Source organism: Dermacentor albipictus, chromosome 1 (assembly GCF_038994185.2).
Source record: "Dermacentor albipictus isolate Rhodes 1998 colony chromosome 1, USDA_Dalb.pri_finalv2, whole genome shotgun sequence".
NCBI lineage: Eukaryota > Metazoa > Arthropoda > Arachnida > Ixodida > Ixodidae > Dermacentor > Dermacentor albipictus.
Window position 1 is genome coordinate 492403939 of NC_091821.1, and position 22337 is coordinate 492426275.

The following is a 22337-nucleotide window of genomic DNA, read 5'->3' on the forward strand; positions in this document are numbered from 1 at the left end:
TTCTTACCGCGTGGCGTGGGGGCCCCAACATCCGCGTTTAGATCAACAATACAACAGCGTATCGCATGTTCATAAACTTTCGCACAGACCGTTCAGCAAATTTCTTTTTTCACGACTGCCCAAAAAACACCCGCAAGAGAGATGCGCACACAAGCACACTCCTAAGAATATACGGGCGATTCAGAGAGTAAGTCCTGCGACTCCCCGGAAGTTTCTTATTTCCTCAGTATGCGTGCGCTATGAACCGTTGCCAACTCGCTCAAGCTTGAACACTTGCAAACATACGTCCGCTGGGATGTTATAGAGTGAAAATTATTGCAGTCATGGAAAATCTGGTTTGCGAAAATGGTGTCCTAACAGATATTGTCACAGGATATTATGCCTTCATTTTTTAAGCTGCGGTTCGCCATAAACAGTACAGTTAATACGCCAGTTTTTGCTCATTACCTGTCCCCGCTGAACGGGGCTTAGAACACATGAAGTGAAGTAAGTGCCCTTTCAGCCTCATAGTTCTGCGGATACCCGCAAAGTGGAGAGAAGTAATTATTTAAGGGAAAATGAGAATCCACCCAATCGAAGCGAGGCTTTTCTTTCGAGGAACCCGTATCGGTTTACTTTGTAGCAATTGCTACAGTTGGGTGTATGTTTCATTTTGCCCTTAAATAACTGCTCCTTCGTTAGTCTGCTGTCACTGTAAGTTATCAAAAAAGTAAAAGTGCTTTGCCAGGCACGCACTCTAAAAACTGTCAACTACTCGTAATCTTGAGCCCTAGTTGTTCGCCATGCGTTCCGGCGAAACGTCCTTAAACATGCAAGGTTTCTTGTAGCTTCAGTATACAACTGCGGCCCAGTAAAACTGTGTAAGACATGTGCATGCTTAGACTTGTTGCTCAAGCATGCTATTGTTTGCTGTCTATGTTTCTATTGACCAGGACTATCTGCAGCCTTATTGTTTAGATTATTAGCCGTAGCAGTCATCTGGAACACAATTCACCAAGTTTTTCTTTCGTAATTACTTTAGCCATTGACTGATAGACTTCACTAACAGTATGCCCAGCATCGGAATTCGCTGGAATTATTTCTTTTACGAGTAATTCTTGCGTAAGATAACACTGTCATGCTGGACCTGCTCTATAGCTGGACATATAATCAGCGAAGGCCCGCAGCCTCATGGCGAGCAGCCCTTACAAACAAAAATTTAATGAATTCGGGCTCAGATTCTAACGCAGAAGAAAGGGGGGGGGCGGGGGGATAACGTCCAACAGAACTTTAAAAATGTGCATGGAACTGCGCAGTCTCTAAAGAGATTGCTTAGAAACTCATCGGAAGGCAGTGTAGTGTGTGTCTACACTGCCTTTTGCGAGGCAACCCTTCGAGACCACAAAAGCTTGCCACGCACTAACGTTTCTTGCAGGTTTCTTGTCCTGGGCCAAAACTACGGCAGCCAAATACGCAGACGTGGAAAGATGCATGTTCGATTTCTACAAGGACACGGTCAGCGATATAACGTTCCAGGTACCTACGTGCACTTGGACTAAAAGCTCTTGGCACCCCAAACGCGTATCATTAATGTCGCCGTCAAAGAAGGGATAAACAACCTGCACATTCCGCCCTGCTAATTGCCTCTGAGTGTCTCTAAGCGCTTCCGCTTGATTTAGAATAAATACGGACACTAGATAGAAACACTTAACAATCTTGGACTGATAAAGTATTCTCGGAAACTTCTGTTTTTATTAACTTCAGTGCAAGCTGATGATTATGAGAAACAAAAAATAAAAAAACACGGCTTAATTTCCTGAATTTCGTGCGCCGATACCTAAGCGCCGTTACATCAGTGTGAGGGCACAGATTACAGAGTAACATTCATGCAGTCGGCCTGCTCCTAGTAGTAACAGGTTTAAAAGCTTGCTATGTTCAGCATATGGCTCCTTTAGAATTCAAGAGAGTTCATTATTGCCTGTAAATTAAGGGAATGAGGCATGTCAAGAGGGCAAAAAAAATCCATCGTGTCACGCTCAGCTAATACGGGAACTTCACGGTAGTGTCACAACAAGCCAGTCGTTTTTGTTTTTTGCATTTCTGTGGCTTAACGCGCTTAGTCTCGCGGTGAAAAGGGACTCAAGTTTTTCCGAGTATGTTACGAGCATAATGGATTATTAAACCTCAGCATAATTTTTACGGGGCAGCTGTTAGAACCTCTCTGGGTTTCTCTTGACGTCCGCAGCTTCACTGAGTTGGGGGAGAGAGAGCTGAGAGAGAGTGAAAGCAGAGTATGACAATAGCATCGCATAGTAAAGCAACGCGCCGAGGGTGGGTGGAGCCTAGGGGGGAGCCGCGTGGCGGGGACACAGGTAGTGTGACGTCATTCCTTTCCGATAAAAAACCGCACGCTCGCTTCGGTGGTCCTCTTTCTCGCAGTGGCTAAAAAATCATGCGTGCCTCTGCTATTGAAAACACCAGAAACCAGCGGAGCTGGGGGAAGCCCAGCAAAAGTTAGGTTAAGTGTGGGGTTTGGCACTACTTTACTGGCCTTCCCCGAGTTCAGAGCCACGGCGCGTGTCTCACACATGACGAGGCCATGCGCTACTCCCTCCCCTACCCCCCGGTTGCGGTGCAGACGTAGTTTCATATCGTGAACGCCCTCCTACAAGTACATGCACCACTCTCCGGAATTTAAGATGAACGTCGCATAGATACTTTCCAGAGCGTAAGGATAGGACACGTTCGCAACCGCACTGCTGAAAATAATAAAGAAAAGGCGCCGCACCATTATATTCCAGTTGCTGATGGGGCCCCATCGAGAACAGTTATAACGCTGTTGCGAGGCAGCAGTGGCATAGGCGGAGCACGGTTTTCGCTGCCAAACGTCGATGGGTCTAAGCGAACCGGAACTGAAATCCACAACCGATACTCTCTGTGCTTGTCACACTGTGAAACCGCTCTAACAACGAACACAACGGGAAGAAACAACAGCAGGGTGCGCCGACCCTCAACTAAGGTTTGCTAGAAACAAATATTCAGCCTAGAGTTACGACATGCCTGTGGGGTAACTTTACTTGACACCTTCTGTTGGAGTGGGCTAGAATAAATGCAGGTATTCCATGTGCATAAACAGCTTTCTTCATCACCCCCTCCCACCCAAAAATATAAGTTGGAAGTCGGAGCACCGTCTTGGCGGCTTCTTTCGTTTGCGTTCGTCATTAGCTCTGCTTCATCCTGTCAACGAACCGACTCGATCACCAGGCTGTCCTTACTTGTTTGTCGATTAGTTTACGCCATGTCCATAAACTCTGGATTGTCCAAGGCACATACCGACAAGAAGGCAGGCATCGATGACACCAGCGCGAGCTCTCTTAGCAAGTTTATTTATTTAAATGCAAGGTTATTAAAACCAATTCCATCAATCGCCATGTGGTACAAAATGGTTCGGGTATGTCACGGGCAAACCTCCCGTATTACAAGTTCCAGTTCGTTTTCACTCCACGTGCCGTCTTATCTAGCCGAAACAAGCAAAAGGAGCGAAATAGTAAAGCCTCGTTGCCTTCTTTCCTATACAAAACAAAAGCTGCGTGTAGGTTTCTTTAAATGCATTTGTTTATTGCAAGAAAGGGAGAAGGAAGCATTCAAAGTGCTTCTGATGAAACGTGCGGGAAGCATTTATAATCTGCAAGTGTGTGTGTGAAAACTTTTATTGTACTGAGGTCCGGAGGCTCGACTTCTCAAGCCAAGGCGGGCCGCTCCCACGTTGGCACTGTCAGGCCAAGCCTTTCAGCGACATCATGGGCCCTCTGGACTGCCCTTAGTTGGTCCTGAAACAATGGGCTTTGAATCCTTTTCTCCCACTGTGTCCATTCTTCAACGAGGTTGGGGAGAGTCGCGGGACACCCCGCCAGCATATGTCTGATTCCAATGATGCCATTACAATCATTGCATTCCATCTTAATCTCCCTCTCTGGATATATTTTATTAATGGTGTACGGTATGGGATATGTACCCGTTTGCAATAAGCGCAGTGAGACTGCCTGAGCCCTGTTCAATTTTGAATGTTTCAATGGGAATTGTCTGCGTCCTAAATAGTAATGTTTGGTAACATCATTGTATGTTAATAAATGATCTCTGGATTCCCTCGCTTGATGGTGAACGGCTCGGTTGTGACTGTCACGGTTAGCAAGTCCTCGTGCCAAGTCATGAGCAACCTCATTGAGGTTTACCCGAGTCTCGTCCACTTTCCCCATATGCGTACGAAACCATCGGATTTCAGTTGTCATAATCACAATGTTTTCAAAAAGTTTAGCTGCAACTCCAGCTACGTAGCCTTTATCAAAACACTTTACAGCGGTTTTCGAATCACTGTAAATGAAGGCCCACTTATTACTCCTGATGGCTAGAGCAATTGCCGCTTGTTCCGCCACCGTGGGGTCCTTGGTAAAAATTGTGAGAGCGTCTTGCACCTTCCCTTGATAATCTGATACAATGGCCGTATAGGCTTCTTTACCGTTCACCCAGGCGGCATCAACTATAGCTGCCAGTTGGTTCTGCTGCTCTATTTCCTTCAAGAGTGCTTTAGCTCTTGCCTTTCTCCTTTCGACATTATATTCTGGATGCATGTTTCTGGGGAGAGGGTTGGTTCTGATCTTGCTCCTAACTTCAGTAATTAATTCTACTTCAGCCTCTATTGGACTCCTCGATGTATTCAGTTCTGCACCTATTGCCTGTAATATGTTCCTGCCAGCTCGTGACTTTGTCAATCTTTCGTGTTGCGCCAGCTGTTGGGCCTCCGCAATTTCTTGCATTGTATTGCGCACCCCTAGACTCATGAGTTTGTCGGTTGCAGCGTTACTGGGTATACCTAGGGCTACTTTAACGAGCTTCCTGAGCATCACATTAAGTTTGTTAAGTTCTGCCTGCTTCCATTTGAATAATCCAGCCACATAAGTGAAGTGACAGAGAGCAAAGGCATGTATTATCCTCAAAGCGCTGTCTTCTCCCAGGCCTCTGTGTCTATTGGTAATTCTCCTTAGTAACCTAATGACCTCATCTGTTTTATTCGAGATATGTTGTATTGTTCTGTAGTTAGTATTGTTTCCGTCTATGTGATACCCAAGAACCTTGATTTTTTCAACTAGCCTGATTGCGGATCCTTCATGAGTATATAAGCACACTCTTGGCTCATCTTCCGGAATGTAACCTCTTGGTTTACGACCTTTTCTGCAATTTTTAATGACTAAGAGTTCTGATTTGGCTGCCGAGCATTTCAACCCCATGGCTTTCAGTGTGTTCTCTACAACACATAAACTTTCCTGTAATCTGTTCTCTGTCTGTCCTATATTGCCCTTGGCACTCCATATGGTTATGTCGTCGGCATATATCACATAACGTATACCCTCAATTTTCTCCAGATTTCTTGCAACCTTGGACATTGCTAAATTGAATAGCATGGGTGAGAGCACAGCCCCTTGTGGGGTGCCCCTATTTCCCAAATTCTTAGCTTCTGATTTAAGCTCACCCAGCTTGAGTTGTGCAGTTCTATTTCTAAGAAAGTCCTTAATCATGTTAAAAAGTCTCTTACCCAAACCCATCTCCGAGAGAACGTCAAGTATTGCCTTATGCTTTATACAATAAAAAGCTTTTTCCACATCCAATCCCAAAAGAGCTTTCGTATGCGCTGGGCTAGCCTGTATAAGTTGGTGTTTGATCAGCAGCATAGCATCCTGAGTTGACAGCCCTGGACGAAAGCCGATCAAGTTGTATGGGAGGATCTCGTTCTGCTCAACGTATTTCGTGAGTCGATTTAGGATGACATGTTCCATAGCTTTGCCTAGACATGACGTTAAGGAAATAGGACGGAGGTTGTCTAGAGTGAGTTGTTTGCCTGGCTTTGGTATGAGGATAGTATTGGCCACCCTCCATTCCTCTGAGTATACCCCTTTTCTCCAACATTCATTGAAGTGTTCAGTTAGATAATAGATTGACGCATCATCTAGATTTCTTAACATCTTGTTAGTTATTCCTTCAGGTCCAGCCGCCGATCTACCATTAAGACTGTGAAGAGCGGCCCTCACTTCACTCTGAGTGAAGTCCCGGTCAAGGTCTTCACATATACCTCCCGTATACTCGGGGCTCTCCTCTCCTTCGTTTGGTTGTTTAAGTGGGAGATATTTGGCTGCGAGACTATCCATGATATCCCTCTCTGTTTTATCTTGGCTTTCCTGACCGGTCAAAAAATCCGTCAGGGCTATCTTAATGACTTGTAGAATTCTTGAAGGTCAGTCAGGAATTCTTACAGGTACTCTCCCAATACCAATAGGATTCTTAAAGGTCAGTCAGGAATTCCTACAGGCACTCTCCCAATAGCAATAGGATTCTTAAAGGTCAGTCAGGGATTCCTACAGGTACTCTCCCAATACCAATAGGGTTCATAAAGGTCAGTCAAGAGTGTCTATATGCACCCTCCCAATACAAACAGGGCTCTTAAAAGTCATGTAAAAACTCTTACAGGCAACCCTCCAATGCCACTAAGAGTCTTGTCGTTTATTGGAGATCCTTTACATGTAGCTTTTGTACACCAGTAGGGCGCTTAAAGGTTAGATAGATTTCTACGGGCATCATGACCGTCCGAAACGAAAACGTCCGCGCAGCCGATTAACCGAGTTGAACGTGTAAAACCTCATGAAAAATCTGCAGTAATCGAAACCGCGATCAGTCTTTGTTTAGTGCTTTTACTTTTATTTAGCCTTTGTGGTGCCGAAATCGGCAGATGCATGAGGCAACTAGCAACCGAGTGGCTTTCCGCAGTACATCGGTGAATGATATTTCTTCACCTCATGTTAATTACGGTTACACAATAACATGAGTTGCGCTACCTTAAGAGTGTCGAGGAGAGCAGAAACTAATTGCCGCTATTTTAGCACAGCTACCGCGTGAGTATATTATGTGTATATAGTATATATAAGCGACATCACAAACTTGGGCCAGTTAGAAGCGGAATGAAGGCTGCGCTACAATATTTTTCGGTGACTTGTCATCAACTCATAAGCTCAGCGGGTGATTAAGATCTCGTACTCTATTTTTGTGGCTGCCGAGCAATACACCATGCATCTATGCGTTGCTCTTTTGCACCACTGATTTCATCAATGTAACGACAAAACCGAACTGGTCATGTCGAGTGCAAATAAAGCTTCAATTTCCTTAATTTTGTTTGTCCTGTTAAAAATGGAGTGTGGAATGCGCACATGCCTGCCTACTGACTGGCATACAAGCTGCCCAGGTGGCACGTCAGGTTGGGCCAACGTTGGAAACATATTGGCACTTCTTGGCCCAATTACGGCCTAAGATTAATAGCGTGGTTCCAATATTGGCAGTGCCATTCTGGTTCCTGGCCCAATGTTGGCCTAAGGTTAACAGCGTGGTGTCAATATTGGCTGTGCCATTCTGATAGAGATCCAACGTTGGCCCACATTACCCAGTCAGTAAACAATATTGGCTGTGCCATTCTGATAGAGATCCAATGTTGGCCCACTTTACACAGTCAGTAAACAATATTGGCTGTGCCATTCTGATAGAGATCCAATGTTGGCCCACTTTACACAGTCAGTAAACAATATTGGCACTGCCGTTCAACAAGGCGGGAATTATTGGACCGACTTTCGTATGGATTTGCCAATATGGGTTACTAGTTGGATTTCTTTGGAGGACATTGGCCCGTAATAAGCTAATTTTCGCCTTGTCGGCTTTTAGTGCTCTACGACTTGCTGAGATTGAACAACGTGTTTTGAGAACTAACGCACTGATCACAGGCACACTGCGCAGGAACCAAAAATATGTTCTCCCATGTCAACTCCATGAATGGTACACCGCCATTATTGCACTTCTCCTTTACCGAAATGTGTCCCCTAAAGAGAAAAGCCAGTGTACCACGTAGCAAGCAGGGGAAGTCGCATAAATTTAGCCGCTGCTTTATTGATCGTGAATAAGAACTTGAGCTTAACATAAGAAGCAACGGTATTGCGAATTTGCCTGCGCATTGTATTTTTTGCATGTACGCTCCGCGGCTTTAGCGGGTCAAGATTCTGAGGACAATCGAGAATTACAGTGCCTCAGAGCTGATGGAACCGTTTTATATTGCATCGAGAATGAGCGCATATGCATTAGTGAAGCTATTGTTTGTTTGTTTAGCATGCATGGCATGTTGCAGCGACATCATGCTCCTATTCTAATATATTTGTTTGTGCGTGCATGTGTAGTAAGCTCCTTGTATGAATGCCCCTGACAGAAAAAAAATTAATTGCACGTTTTGGCATTTGCGTGTCAACAACCTCTTGCATTGTCTTTAGTAGGCACGGCGCATTCCGGATTTTTTTTTTCGGCCTAGCTTTCCGTCCTTCAGCCCCCCATTGCCTCTCCCCCACGCACCCAGGTGAGCCTGGTCAATGCTATCAGTCAAGCGTTCAGACAGCCATAAGCTGCTGTGTCGAATTGGGTGCTCTCGGAAGGATGGGGGAATGCCGCGGGGTCACTATTGTCCTCCTTGTCGCCCTCCATCGCTGCCACCCCAAAACCCGGTCGGGCTAGGTTCAGCGGGGGAAAGTGGCGTTTACGCCGCATTCTTCGTTAACCCTTTCCTTTCGCTCTTTCCTTCTATGCGTCGCTAGCACGCCGACTGGGTGCAACACCGCCTGAGTGCTTGCCGTCCGTTCTTGCCAGCGCACTCCTCTCGTGAAAAATGCTCGCTTGCGCTCGTCATCCCTACTGAGACGCCTACATATTGAAATACGCAGCAATATGGCCACGAATTTTTGTGAGTGTTAGAAATAATATAGGCGAAACAACAATTAGAAAAAAAGTCGGCGCTCGTGGCCACCGTCTTCGATGTGGGATGAACTCGGATACAAAGAAGCATGGATCATACAATGGTGAGTGCATTTGTTTTGCGCATGTTATAAGTTTTATCAGAAGCAATATCACCCAAGCTATATCACCCAAGCAATATCACGCGGTATATATATTACTGAAACAGGCCTGGCTAATGTAGAGTGCCTGTAATTAAATAGCTCTTTTTATTTGCAGTCTTTGAATAGTGCCTGGAGTAGAACCACGTGTAAATCTCTGTGAATTTCACCCAAATTCCAGGACTATGATTTTATCAAACCACGCGTGCGGCCTGATCCTGCTAGTGATACCGAGGAACCGCGCTTCTTCTCACTGGTATAGGTCAAGCATCATTTCCAGCTGACAGTATTTCTTTCTTTTCGTATAATAAATGCTTCTTTTACTAGTGTTTCTTGACGGAACTTCTCGGTTTCCACATTAAAAATTTCGCACGAAGGCCGCATTGTGTCTACACAGTCTGAAACTAGGCTTTTTGTGCTGCAGCAGGTTTTGCTGCAATTTTTAATTTTAAAGTGTTACGCTGACTAGGTGTGAGCTGTAAACAAAGCGGACGGATCCTGCGCATTTTATGTCTGTTCTAAATATTACGTTAGACCTTGTACAAGGTATGCCATATATGTCGAAATATCAAGAAGTGTTACCTGACAAATCTCTTGCAAGAAAGTTTCTTGATTCACCCCTTCGAACTCTCTGCTCAGACTTATAATATTGTGGCAGTATGGCGATTTTTCAAATGAAAACTCTCCCACATACATTTGTCATACCAATATCTCTGACAATGTTTCTTTTCATTTTACAGTGCAAACATTGCCTCCAAGTAATGGTGAAGTCGCTATGGGATATGGTAGCAATATCAACGAAACCACCGCGTTCTCGTGGTCCTCGGGGGCCTGATAAGCCCGCTGTCATCCAAGCACTGACAAACCTGCCTACCGACGTCAGCTCCCTGCACTGAAACCCCTGGCCAGCCCACCGTCCTCGGCACCTTGCCCAATCCGCCTTTTGCGATGCATTGTGGCGCCACTGTGCGGTGGCCACGAGAAACGATTTGGCAGGCGCCGCTCTCGCCGCGACAGACAGCCGCCGCACGCGAGACACGTGTGCAAGCAAGCAGCGTGTGAGTGAAAGCCGCAACAACGTGTGCGCACAGTTTGTCGCCGTCCGCTAGCCATAGAGCGCGCTGGTGACTGCTTTGTACCTGGAGGTTTCTTCAGCGTGACGAACGGCTGGAAAAAGCGCTTCGGCAACGTCAAAATACCCACGGAAGCGCAGCTCGAAGAACACATGGTGTCGAGCGGAGCGCGCTTCGCGCGACAGCAAATGAAAGGAACGATGTTCCAAGAAGAAGGATACGTGCGCAACGTCATGTACAACGACGTGTCAGCAGAATCCACGTGCGGACTTTTGCGTAGTATCTGCCTACCGTCAATGAAAGGCGGCTATTACATCGTGCACGCCGCGATTTCCAAGGCGTCGGGCTCCATCCTGGCTGGTCATTGCCTCTGCCCCGCAGGGTGAGCAAGCTTTCTATTCTACATCTGGAGCGCGACCTGCATGAACCGCGTGCAGGACATTTAAGTCTGATGGGTTAAATTTTGGAATTCATAACTATACCGGTCCTGCCGTTTTGGGCTAGCTGTTTGCTTATATAAAGGTACGGTTGCTTAAATGTTGAAAAAATACACATACTGTAAATGAAGAAAGCGGGGAGTTCTTGTTTTTGCGCATTTGCATGTATACCGATCGACACGGTCGTGCAGCATACCAATTTGCACTTGTCTGCGACCGTACACAGCCTTGGATTGCCGGTATCACACAGTACACTATTTAGAGGCATATAACGAGAATGACTTCCAAGTTTGGCTGTTTACTGTAAAACCGCTAGTTGTACCTAACTTCGTGCCGGCATAGCTGTCTGACAAGCCGCATCGCATCGTTCAATGATGCTGTTAATGTGTGCACATGGTGTTACAAGGCCAACGCGCGAGTGGTGGTGTGCGGCTCATGTCTGAGATTGGCGCATGTATTTCACGTTGAGTGACGTGAACTTAAACCCGTTCTTTCGAATTCATAAACACTTGATCCCATCTTTTCCTTGATGAATACCTGTTGAGCATGAAAACTCATCTCCTCTTCCATTTTATTCTTGCAGCCTGAGCGGCACATGCAACATTTTGTTGGGTTAATCCTTCATGCCATTCACTTGGCGCAAAAGGATGCGGCAACGTGCACGGAAGTTCCATGTGCTTGGATTGTTCCTGCCCAAGGTAAGAATGCTACTACTTAGCAAGCATTAGTTAACATAGGAGGCGGCAAAAGTGCCTCAAAAATCTGTGATCACACTTCCGGCCCCTTTCTGCAAACGGTTCTTTGTGGCACCGTGTTGACCATTTAACGTGTTGTAAAATTGCTTGCATTCGTGGTAGCAGCTGTTGAATATCAACTCATTCACACAGCTACATTGTTTACAGCGTACATGAGTATTGGTATGTTGACAAATATAGGCTACTGGTTTTAATTAAGAACACATATTGGTGTCGCTTCATAAATTCTTAACTACAAGACCTGCATAGAGAAAAAATAATCCCAAGCTGCAACATTTAATTTTCTTACAATGGATGTGGTCGTTGGCTAAACATCACAGGAAGCACTTAAAATTTCGTTATTGTACTTGTACAAACAAAACTTTTTTTTTCAGTCAAAAAGCATGAGCCACCTCTGCCTCTGCAAGACATCACTTTTCACACAAGGAAACATGAAGGTGCGAAAAGGCGGCGGTTTGATCCACTGCCAGGGCTCTCACCGAGTGACCCATCTCTGCTTGCTGCCGATCTCGAAAAGGTGGCAGCAAACTGCCTGCTTCTCCGTTATATGAGCAAAGAAAAGTCAGGAGAATCACTTGTAAGTGCTACACTTAACTCTGCATGCTTGTGATCTGTTAAAATAAGAGTTAGCAGTGTTCCATCAGCATGTGACGACAGACAGGAACAGTTTGAGAGCCCCTTTTACTGTGCTTTTATGCGAAGTACAGTTTGCATCAGTATAACACTAATGTCAGTAGTGTTTATATATGGTGACTTTCTTTTTTATCTCACTAAACAATCTGCAAGCTTAGCAATGAGATGATGCAGCAAACCTGTGATGTAAGTCTTGATTAATTGAGGCAACTAAACCTCTTTAAAGCCAAAGTTATTTTAAAAATTCTGGCAGAACCTATCTCGTGATGACTGAAATAATGCGAGAGCATTCATGCACATACACACTGTTAAACTGACACAAACATCTGTTCAACTTCCATTCTATAGATTGTCTTGTCCATGACAGCAGTAAGGGACTGTGAATTCCAAAGTGTGATACATTTAAGGGCTTTCAAATGCTGTGTGCCTTTACAAAATACAAGACCTTTGACGCCTCCTGTAATACTGTAGGTATCAAGTCGCTGATGAACTCCCCAGTGCCTGCTTCATAAATTCTTATAGCCACATGTGATTCACATAATTATCATGCGAGACTGTCCAATCACCTGCAACTTATGCAGCAAAGCATGTGAGTATAGCATGCTGGGCAAGTCTTATTAAATTATCTGTACATAGTTTCCTTAGTTACGTGTATTAAGTGTCCCTTGATTTTTCATACCATGCTTTATAGCTGAATGGAATAACTTCTCTACACAGAGCTGCTGAACCTAATTTTAAAGAATTTTAAATCTTGCGTTGGCATATCTGATGTGCATTGATTACTGTTTACCTCTACGTATGGCTTGAGTTTTTTCTATCCCCTTCTGCAACATGCACATTATTGCACTTTCATATTTACATTTGCTCTTGATTTACAGCACATGTTAGCACGAGTTCATGTCACTGCATCTGAATGTTTTTTTTTAATTTTCTAATGCTAGTAAGCTTGTAGTTTGCTTACTTTCAAAACTGTTCTTTGCTCACCCTGAAAGAAGGCATTTAGAGTACGAATAAATAAAATGTGAAAAATGATTCAGAAGTACAATACTGAGTTTGCTTGTTTAACAACCATGCGCAATAAGGCATGCCAGGTATGAGACCACAATCTGAACCTATTTTGTTGCACTTCTCACCACTGGCGCAATATGATGCTGTCAAAGACCTGTTTACAAAATCCTCAAATCTTTACTATGCTGCTTCGTATATTTCAAGCTGCACTACTATTCAAGGTAGTCACTAAGCTAACATTTGCATGTTATCTGCGCTGTCTAATGTAAAGCACTATATTCCAGGATGAACACAGTCCCAGTGAAGTGGCACCAGAAGCTTCAGACACTCCACTGGTCCCAGACATTGAAGATATCCACAGTGAGACCTGTGAAAGACTCATACGAGAGAGGTTTGATGGTAACAAAGTCCACTTCCTTGTTTATTACTTTTTTCGCAACTTTTTCTCTTGGCACGTGTCATTCTGAGGCTGTCTCATTTATATAAGAATGCCCACCTATGTCTGGGCATCACCTTCACAAGTATCCCACTGAGCAGCAGATAATGCAGCAGTCACTTTTAGACTTAGTGTCTTGTCATTTCTTAACTTTTACAGGGCTGTCGCATAACTCGATGTGTGTGAGCACCCACAGGGTCCTCAAACATATGTGCTTCATCTATGGCATGTTTGTGAAGCCCTGTGTGAATGTATAATGGATGTTCCTTTAGCATGAGTCCATCACCTGGATTCATGCACGGCATTTGTCATATATATATGTTGACTGTGTTTTAGCAGAGCATGGAATTGAAAGCATGCACATTTGTCTTGCTCTTCTTGTTTTTAGGCATGTTTAAATACTTGCAATACTGAACCAACTCTACGATTTAGCTATGTTGACCAGCATAATTAGCGAAAAAAAAATAAAACATAATGAGCACATGCAAGTTACAAGCTGCAGAAAAATTCTTATGTCACTGTGAAAGTAAGCTGTACAATTTTGTAGAAGATTAGTATCTACCTACATTTTAATCGTTGCAATATGCAGTTGTGTCATTTGACACAACCTGAGTACTTTAGCCTCTTTGAGTAGGCCTGTAGGGGTTTCTTTGTAGGAGTAAATAAAAGCTAACCTAATGGTATTAAGTTTCTGACAAGTGATTCAACATAAAAGAAAGTAAGGCGTGCAAACACCAACAAGAGAACTAGACAACATGGCATTTACTTAGTTTGGTTCTCTTGTATCCATGTTTGCATGCGTTACTTTCTTTTAGTGCGATTCGCTACCAACTAGCTGAACTTTCTCTCATTTTAAGCTTCATTTCTAGTACACTTAGCTCCTATCTGCAGCGTTTGTGTTGTCTGGTTCTCTTGTGTCCATGTTTGCACCCCTTACTTCCTTCCACGATGAATCCCCACCAAATAGCTCAACATTGCCATGACAAGTGATGCTTTGTTGACGTCATGCTACTTCTCATTGCTTTAATACAATGTAATGCTTGCTGTACGACTTGTAAAACGGATTCTAAACCTATAAATTAACAATACTGTTTTTTTGCAGCTATACAGGCCCTCTCGGTGGACAGCAGAGCAGTTGTTCTCGAGTCGACGATTGGACAGGCCGCAAATCCAACCTGGCACATGGAGCGGATTGGTCGGCTAACTGCCTCAATGTTTAAAAGAATTGTGCGGTGCCGGAAACCTGACAGTATTGTTAAAGAGATACTTTACCCGCGGAGCTATAAAACTGAAGCCATGCACTATGGAAATGTGCACGAGCCAGATGCCGTTCAGGCATATGAACAGCTAATGGCCTGCATGGATAAGACCATAACTGTGGGATATACAGGCCTGCACGTGCATGCTGAGCATCCGTTTATTGCTGCATCCCCAGATAGACTGGTATTTGAGGGCAGTGACATGGGGCTGCTAGAAGTTAAATGCCCGTTTTCTTTCAAAGGAAAAAGTATCGAAGAAGCTGCAGCTTCTCCAAAGTTTTGTTGTAGGGCAACAGGTAATGAAATTACATTGAAAAGGGAGCACGAATACTATTACCAGTTGCAGGGCCAAATGGCAGTGACAGGACTTAGCTGGTGCGACTTCGTTGTGTGGACTAATGCAGCATCCATTGCATCCTCCTTACACGTCGAAAGGATTTTCTTTGATGAGGCCATGTGGTCTCAGGAAATATTGCCAGCACTACTGAATTTCTATAGGAATGCTGTGCTAGCTGAGGAGCTGACCCAGCGAATTAGAAGAGGGCTTCCCCTGTATAGTTCTGCCAGGTATGTTGGCACTGCAAAAATATGTACACCACAAAGAGAATGAAGTCATTGTCAAGGAGGTGGGACAAAACAATGGCCTGATACGGAAGGGCGTATGTGAGTCGGCTAATTACGAATGCGTGAACCAGGCTGATGGTCTCTCCCTTAGTTAGGCCGTCTCTGCTTCTTGCCACTCTCCTTATCATTCTGGCCACGTTTCCTGTGACCGCCTTTAGTTTTTGTAGGGTGTGAGATGTTCCAGCATTCTGCTGTATCCACATCCCCAATATTCTGAGTGTCTCCACTTCACGAATAGGCACCCCGTCGAGAGTCAAAGTGAGCGGCACCCTGTCCTTCTTTCTTGCGTACTTCGCACGCACCCGAATGAATTCCGATTTTTCGGGTGCGCATGCCATGTCCGCCGCCCTCGCGTATTCCACGACTGCGTGGAATACGGCCACGCAGTCTTCTATGGCCTTCTATGGCCTTTTGAAGGGTTTCTTGCTTGTCCCCGTAGGACCCCTGGTGAGCCCAGAACGTGATATCATCGGCATATATCGCACAACCGAGATTCGGGTGCTTATCTAGCTCCAGGGCTAGCTTTCTCATCCCTACATTGAATAGCAGTGGAGAGAGTATAGCTCCCTGGGGGGACCTCTGTCGGGACAGTTGAAGGTGTCGGACCTCGTGGAGCCTAATCCGATTGTGGCCGTGCGGTGGCTGAGGAACGAGCGCACGTAGTTATAAATTCGCGATCCACAGTTCACCGCGAATAGCGTGGTGGGAGATGCTGTCGAAGGCCTTTTTGATGTCCAATGCCAATACAAATTTATCTTCCGACCCTCTGTTGGGGTGCAGGACCTCGTGCTTTAGTAGTAGGAAAATGTCCTGTGCTGACACGTGGGCTCGGAAACCGAACATGTTGGAGGGGAACATGTTGTTTAGCTCTATGTGGTTCGAGAGCCGGACCTGCACAACCTTTTCAAAGAGTTTCCCCGCGCACGACGTTAGGGAGATGGGTCGAAGGTTGTTGATGTTACGAGGCTTACCTGGTTTTGGAATAAGAATAATTTTTGCTTCCTTCCATTCTTTTGGAAGGACGCCGTCCTCTGTCCAGACCGTGTCGTTAAAGAATTTGGTCAAGCTCTTTAGCGTGTCATCACTTAGATTGCGAATCATTGCGTTCGTGACCTGATCTACCCCTGGGGTTGTGTTTTTCTTGAAGGAGTGTGCCGCTGCGTAAACCTCTTCAAAGGTTACGGGGCGTCCAGTTCCGGTTGGTCCTGACCTTCGTAAACGGGTTTGGTGGATTGCCCGGTCGGTACAGTACCTACGTATATCTCTTTAATTTTGTCTATGATGTCAGCTTCCCGACCTTCAAACTCGTTTTCAAGCAGCTTAAGTGTGCGATTCGCGACTGTTTTTGTTCCTCCCGGGTCAATCATACTTCGAAGAATGCGCCATGTTTTCTTTGTAGTCAACGTGCCCCGAAGCGAGTCGCTGAACTGACACCAATTGCTGTCGCTTTGCTTTTGTGCGTATTCGTTAGCTTCCTGCGCTAGCTGAGCTATCCGTATCCTGAGTTTACGATTAAGCTTCTGCCTTTTCCACCTTTTTGTGAGGCCTCTCCGTGCTTCCCAGAGATGCAACAGGTGACGATCCACGGCTGGAGCCTCCGTTGTCGTTTCAATTGTTTTGGTGACCCTAGAGTGAATAACTGTTCCCATTCTCCTACGTCTGTTATGCTGCCGATTGTTTTCTGTTTTTCACGAAATTTGGTCCAGTCGGATAGCCTTGCCTTGCCAATAGCTCTTCGAATCCTGGCTGCATTAACCGATATGCTTAAGATATAGTGATCACTGCCTAGGTTTTGACCTAGGTTCGTCCATCGCGTCTCACTTTCGTTGTTGGTGAACGTGAGGTCGGGGGAAGTGTCCTGGGACACGCTGTTCCCGATTCGCGTTGGGAGATCCGGTTGAGTTAGCTGAAAAAGTCCGTAGCGCGTTAAAGTCGCCTAACAATATTAATTTGTCCCTACCTTGAGCGAGTCGCACCGCGGTGGCCACCACGTTTCCAAAATCCGCCTGTTGTTCTCTGGGAGAACTATAAACGTTGACAATAATTGTTTTAGGTTTGCCCCTTTTCTGCGGCCAAATCGTGATTATCTGGTGCTGAATAGGTTCCCGGAAAAAATAATTTACGCTAATCGCGACATCCTTCTTGGCAAAGGTGGCTACTTGAGGGTAGTCAGGGTGAGCATAAAGCTCGTAGCCTTTGAGTTTTTGATTTTGTTTCCCTATTTCCTGAATACAGATAACGTCGGGAGGGATTGGCGCCGATTTATGTAGTGCGTGAAATTAGCCAATTTAGTGCGTAGCGTGCAGCAATTCCATTGCCAGATTTCAATGTGTCCGCTCTTTGTGTTGCTTGCCATATTATCCATGGATATTACTGTCGCTATCAGAGTGCTCTATAGCTTTCGGAGTCCTGGTAGGAGCTCCCGGACTTTGACTGACCCTCTTTCGGGGGACGGCTGCGGCTTTTGTTTGCACATCTTCTACCATTTGTTTGAGTTTGTGTAGCTCTGCGAACATTAGTTGCATGTTTTGTGCTAACTGTTGCAGCGTTAACGAATGAGTGCTGGAGGCGGTACTTTGTTGCAGTGATGTTTGTGGTGGTGATTTGGAAGTGTGGTCCGCAATTTGTGTAATGTTTGTGGTGGTGATTTGGAAGTGTGGTCCGCAATTTGTATGGGTTGCTGTGATGTGCTGTTGTTTGCCGTGCGCTTAAAAGCTTCAAACTCGGCTCCTAGCTCGGCTAAACTGTTTCGAAGTATTTTGTTTTCTATGGCAAAATGAAAAGAAATAGCATGGCCTAAGCAAATTGTGTAGCATTGGTGATAACTATAGCCGTTACGTCTATAGACATAACAAAATAAATGTGCAGTGTACATGGAAGATAACTGAAAAAGCAGTATCATTTATTCAGAGATGGAAAATACAAATTTCCTCAGAAGGTAGCACAGTAGACAGCGTCGTCGTAAGTACACGTGATATAGTATGAGAGTACACTGTTGTTACACAGTCTGGTCTCTTCTGGTCATAAGCATGGTAAAGGAGGCTCATTTGAAGTAGAGATGTGCGAGCTGGCTACTTGTTCTCATTATTGATTGAAATGATTGGCTGTAGAAAATTGCACAAAAAGGCGCAAGTCCTAAAAATGCTGTCAATAATGTCGAGCATGTTGATTGGCAGTGGTTTGTCTAAAAAATGAAATTCTTTGATACGTCTTATGACTCGCTCAACATGGATCCTAGCGCCAGCTATTTTTCGGGTGGCAATCACGTCACTAGCTGACAATTGGTTCCCCATTTTAAATGGTGGCATCTGGATTTGAATAGATGGTGGAAAAACGCCCTCCAACCTAAAGCCTTTGTCGACCATCACACCGTCCCCCGCATCTAATAAACCCAGTAGGCCCGATTTTTCGACAACTTCGCTATCACTAACATGCCCACCCCACAAATCTGGCACAAATGAAACGTAGCCATCTGGTGTTACCCCAACAAGTGCTTTGAACGTGTTATAATGCTTGTACGAGGAGAAAGTATGCCTCTGTGCCTGTAGTTTTGAAGGTCTTTGGATTCTCACCTCTGTGCAATCAAGGATGACTCTAGTGTCTGAGAAGTCACTGAATGCCATTGGCATGTGCCTTTTGATCTCCGCTAATGTGGGAAACCTTGTCAATGCTGAGAGCTCTTTATCAAGAAAAATTACCCATGTACAAAAGATGCGACTAAGGCATGACTGAGAAATTCCAGATTCGAGCCACTTCCTTGGCACAAACACCAGTCCTGAGCCTATACAGCACCATGAAAAGTTCTTCGCGCTTGGAGAGCTGTCTTTCCTTTGCTTGTGTTTTTCCTCCATCCCAATAAACCATGCGTTCTGCATTTTTTTCAATGTGCTTAAAGAGTGCTTCAAACTGTTCCTTACTTTGCAGTCCTGTATAAAACTTAAAAGACGATTTGTGAATAGTATCCACAGAAAACGTGCAGCGTTTTAGCTTTCTGCATTGCAGTTCTAGATCCCTGACTTTCCGTTGTAATGCCACATTTTCAGTTAATAGGTGGTCAGTGTTCTCCTCTCTGCTTAAGGGCGTTGGCTCTAGGACCTCCTGTGGCTCAGTGAGCATTGGGGATGTTGCAAGCAGCAAGAGTGCATCAGCTGCTCCTTCCTCGTCGAATGAAGAGTCTGCACCTGCATTTGCATCAACAAATGCAATAAAGTGACGCTATTGCTTTAGACACAATTCATTGAACACTGACATTTACTCTGAGCATTCGCACTTTGTGCGGAGTGCACTACTCTAATGACCTGGTCACCTGAAAGCAAATTATGGATAATTCATATGTCGCAAACGTGCAAGACTCGCAATGAGCAACATAAGGTGAGCCTCAGAAAACATTTCCAGCTGCATAATGTGACAGTGTGCTTGCCATTAGTTCAAAAGCCACTGCTCACCCTGAACACAGGACGTGTCTGGTTCCCCATCACTGTGACCTTTACAAGTTCCTCCTTGACCTGAAACCTCTGTACCTGTGACGTAAAGTGAGTAATAAAATAGTATGAGTACACACAAAAACGCATGACTCGGATAGGGCATGAAGTGTAGTTCTTAGGGCAAATATCACGTTTCACCACTGCATATATTCCTTTATAGTGTGCCATAGTGCTTGGCGTACATACACAGGCAATGGGAAGGCCAACAGAATGTCAGTTTGCATACGTGTTTTACCCACATAAAGTATATGTACACCTACAAAAATGCCAGAAAATGGACAGTATGCCCAGAACCGGTGATACCTGCTGTTGGTGGAGCGCCTGTTTTCCTCTTGGAACGCGCCGCGGTACGAACATGGCGGTCGACCGCGTCCTTCTTTCTGAACTGGTCTGTATACACGAACAGCGTCGGTATGAAGTCCGGATGTCTGGGTGACAGTGAAGGTGCCCCTGGATTGTGTCCGTTACACAATAAGACGCGCCACTCGACTCCAGAAAGCGCAGCACGGGAAAATGAGCCATATAGTACAAACCGTACTACATCGCTATTCGCTAAACGAACATAAGCTTTCTTCAAGAAATATTACTATACTCGGTGTCGACAGGAATGATGAAACGACAAATAGCAGCGATTGCTAACTAGCACCATCAGCTACTTAAACAGTGCACGCCGTTTCCAAATCTGCCCGGCAGTGCAGGCGCGCTTGGCTCCAACGGATAACTACGCCGACATCACGAGCACTCGCTGAACGCTTATGAAGTAGTAAAAGTGTGCACGGTGTAAAGTTGCTAAAGACTGCGTTCTAGCGGCGGCCGCACAGAGATGACAGCAAAAAAACAAAGTAAAGCACAACGCGGCGGCCGCACAGAGATGACGACAAAAAAGAATTTAAAAAAAAATAAAGCACCGCGTTTCACTCGGCCGGCTCGCGCGAGCAAGAGATCGTTTGTTTCGCTAGCTCAAACACATTTGCGTCTTTCTCGAGATTATTCGTATGAGTCAGTAACGACAAAAACAGAGAACTACGTATGTGGATGCATACCTGTCACAAAGTGCTTCCCGCAGAGTCGAGATGCTGCTGACGGCTGCCATGGACGCCCTTGCGCATCTTGCCGCTTCACAGCCCTAATCCAGGCTTCACGGCGCTGTCGATCTCGTTTTACCGACGGAAATCGGAAAAACCGCACTGTCCTGCTGGGACTGTCACGTGAACTGCAGCCGTACGCGACACACGACATTGGCATCGCGCCAAATTTCGATGTCAATATGTTAGGAAGGCGTGCCGTGCGCGCGGCAGCGAGAATAGCACAGCTGAGAATTGCAGCGCCTGCCCCGGCTGTCCGCCGTCTGCTCTAGCGCCTGCCAAATCGCTTCGCTCCTCAGCCGCTAGGGCACTGCGCATGCGCAGTTCGGCGTCGCAAAAGGCGGATTCCTATCCTGAGGGCAGTGCCTGTAAATGAACTGTTTGAAGATAACCGAGCGTCACCCATCTAGGTCCACGAAAAATGCCTGTTTGTGAAAATTTACTCGCAAATAAACTGTCATAAACGTCAATTTCAGTATTCTTTTATTATTATTTGCAATCATATATGACTTCTGCTTCTTGACATCTTTTTGTCGAGCTTTCCTAGCTACTATTGAGGAAGACGGAAAGGGGACAATTGCTACAAAAAATGCCGCTAGCAAAATGTTTGCGGTAAGAATATGTGCGTGCTCTAAAGCCAGCATATCTAGAATATTCGTCATGCAAAGGGCATTGGCTCAAAGCTGGCATTAAGAATGGCAACGATATGGCTCAACACTGGTACTACGCTGGCAGCGCGATGGCTGCTGCATTGGCATAACATTGGCCCAATCTTGGCTTTAACGCTGGTCCTACGATGGCTGCTGCATTGGCATAACATTGGTCCAATCTTGGCTTTAACGCTGGTCCTACGCTGGCAGCACGATGGCTGCTGCATTGGCATAACATTGGCCCAATCTTGGCTTTAACGCTGGTCCTACGATGGCTGCTGCATTGACATAACATTGGTCCAATCTTGGCTTTAACGATGGGCCAGCATTGGATTGCGTTGCACTTTGCCAATATGCCAACATTGGTCAAACATTGGTACCAATTTCTGCCAGCATTGGGCCATGGTTGGACCAATGCTGGTGTGCTGCCTGGGTGGTTGAGACGCACAACAAGAATGTTATTCCTTCAGCCTGCGTATGACTAGCTGTGCCAATATGTCTTAAAATTGATGCAATCATGCATTTGTGCCATTAATGGACAAACTAATAGGGACCGATAGATTGGTAGACCAGTAGACTGGTAGAGACCAATAGACTGGTAGCCCATCAGACTGGTAGACCATCAGACTGGTAGACCATCAGACTGGTAGACCATCAGACCGGTAGACCATCAGACCGGTAGACCATCAGACTGGTAGACCTTCAAGGTCCGAAATTACGTATAGCCATCAGACATGTAAGCCAGTAGCTTGATGGAATTTTGTGTTGGAACCCACAACAATTCCATTGCCACACGTTAAATCCATGATTACTGTCCATTGTTATTAGGTGAGGATGCCTTTCTATTACCTGCTATTTTCCTCTTTGTGATGGCCCCCGACAATCCAGGAATGGACTTTATACTATCCGCCTCCGATGGCAGATACTCATCGTCGTCATCCCCTC

At 45.4% G+C, this 22337-nt stretch overlaps 1 protein-coding gene and 2 long non-coding RNA genes across 3 annotated transcripts in view; 2 read left to right on the forward strand and 1 right to left on the reverse strand.

The window, feature by feature from the left end:
* LOC139054877 (uncharacterized) overlaps positions 1-22337 on the forward strand; it is a 178081-nt gene that overhangs the window by 101559 nt on the left and 54185 nt on the right. Inside the window, exon 17 of the mRNA XM_070532559.1 lies at positions 1415-1515. Within this exon, the coding sequence (XP_070388660.1) occupies positions 1415-1515 (101 nt within the window). The remainder of the gene's footprint in view (positions 1-1414; positions 1516-22337) is intronic.
* LOC135911824 (uncharacterized) lies at positions 10134-11773 on the forward strand. Its single transcript, XR_011514407.1, has 3 exons — positions 10134-10403; positions 11042-11156; positions 11588-11773. It is a non-coding gene; the product is annotated as an uncharacterized lncRNA (long non-coding RNA).
* Positions 18055-20951, reverse strand: LOC135912964 (uncharacterized). The gene is made up of 4 exons (XR_010567839.2): positions 20701-20951; positions 19961-20107; positions 19619-19693; positions 18055-19354 (listed from the first exon to the last, which is right to left on the reverse strand). It is a non-coding gene; the product is annotated as an uncharacterized lncRNA (long non-coding RNA).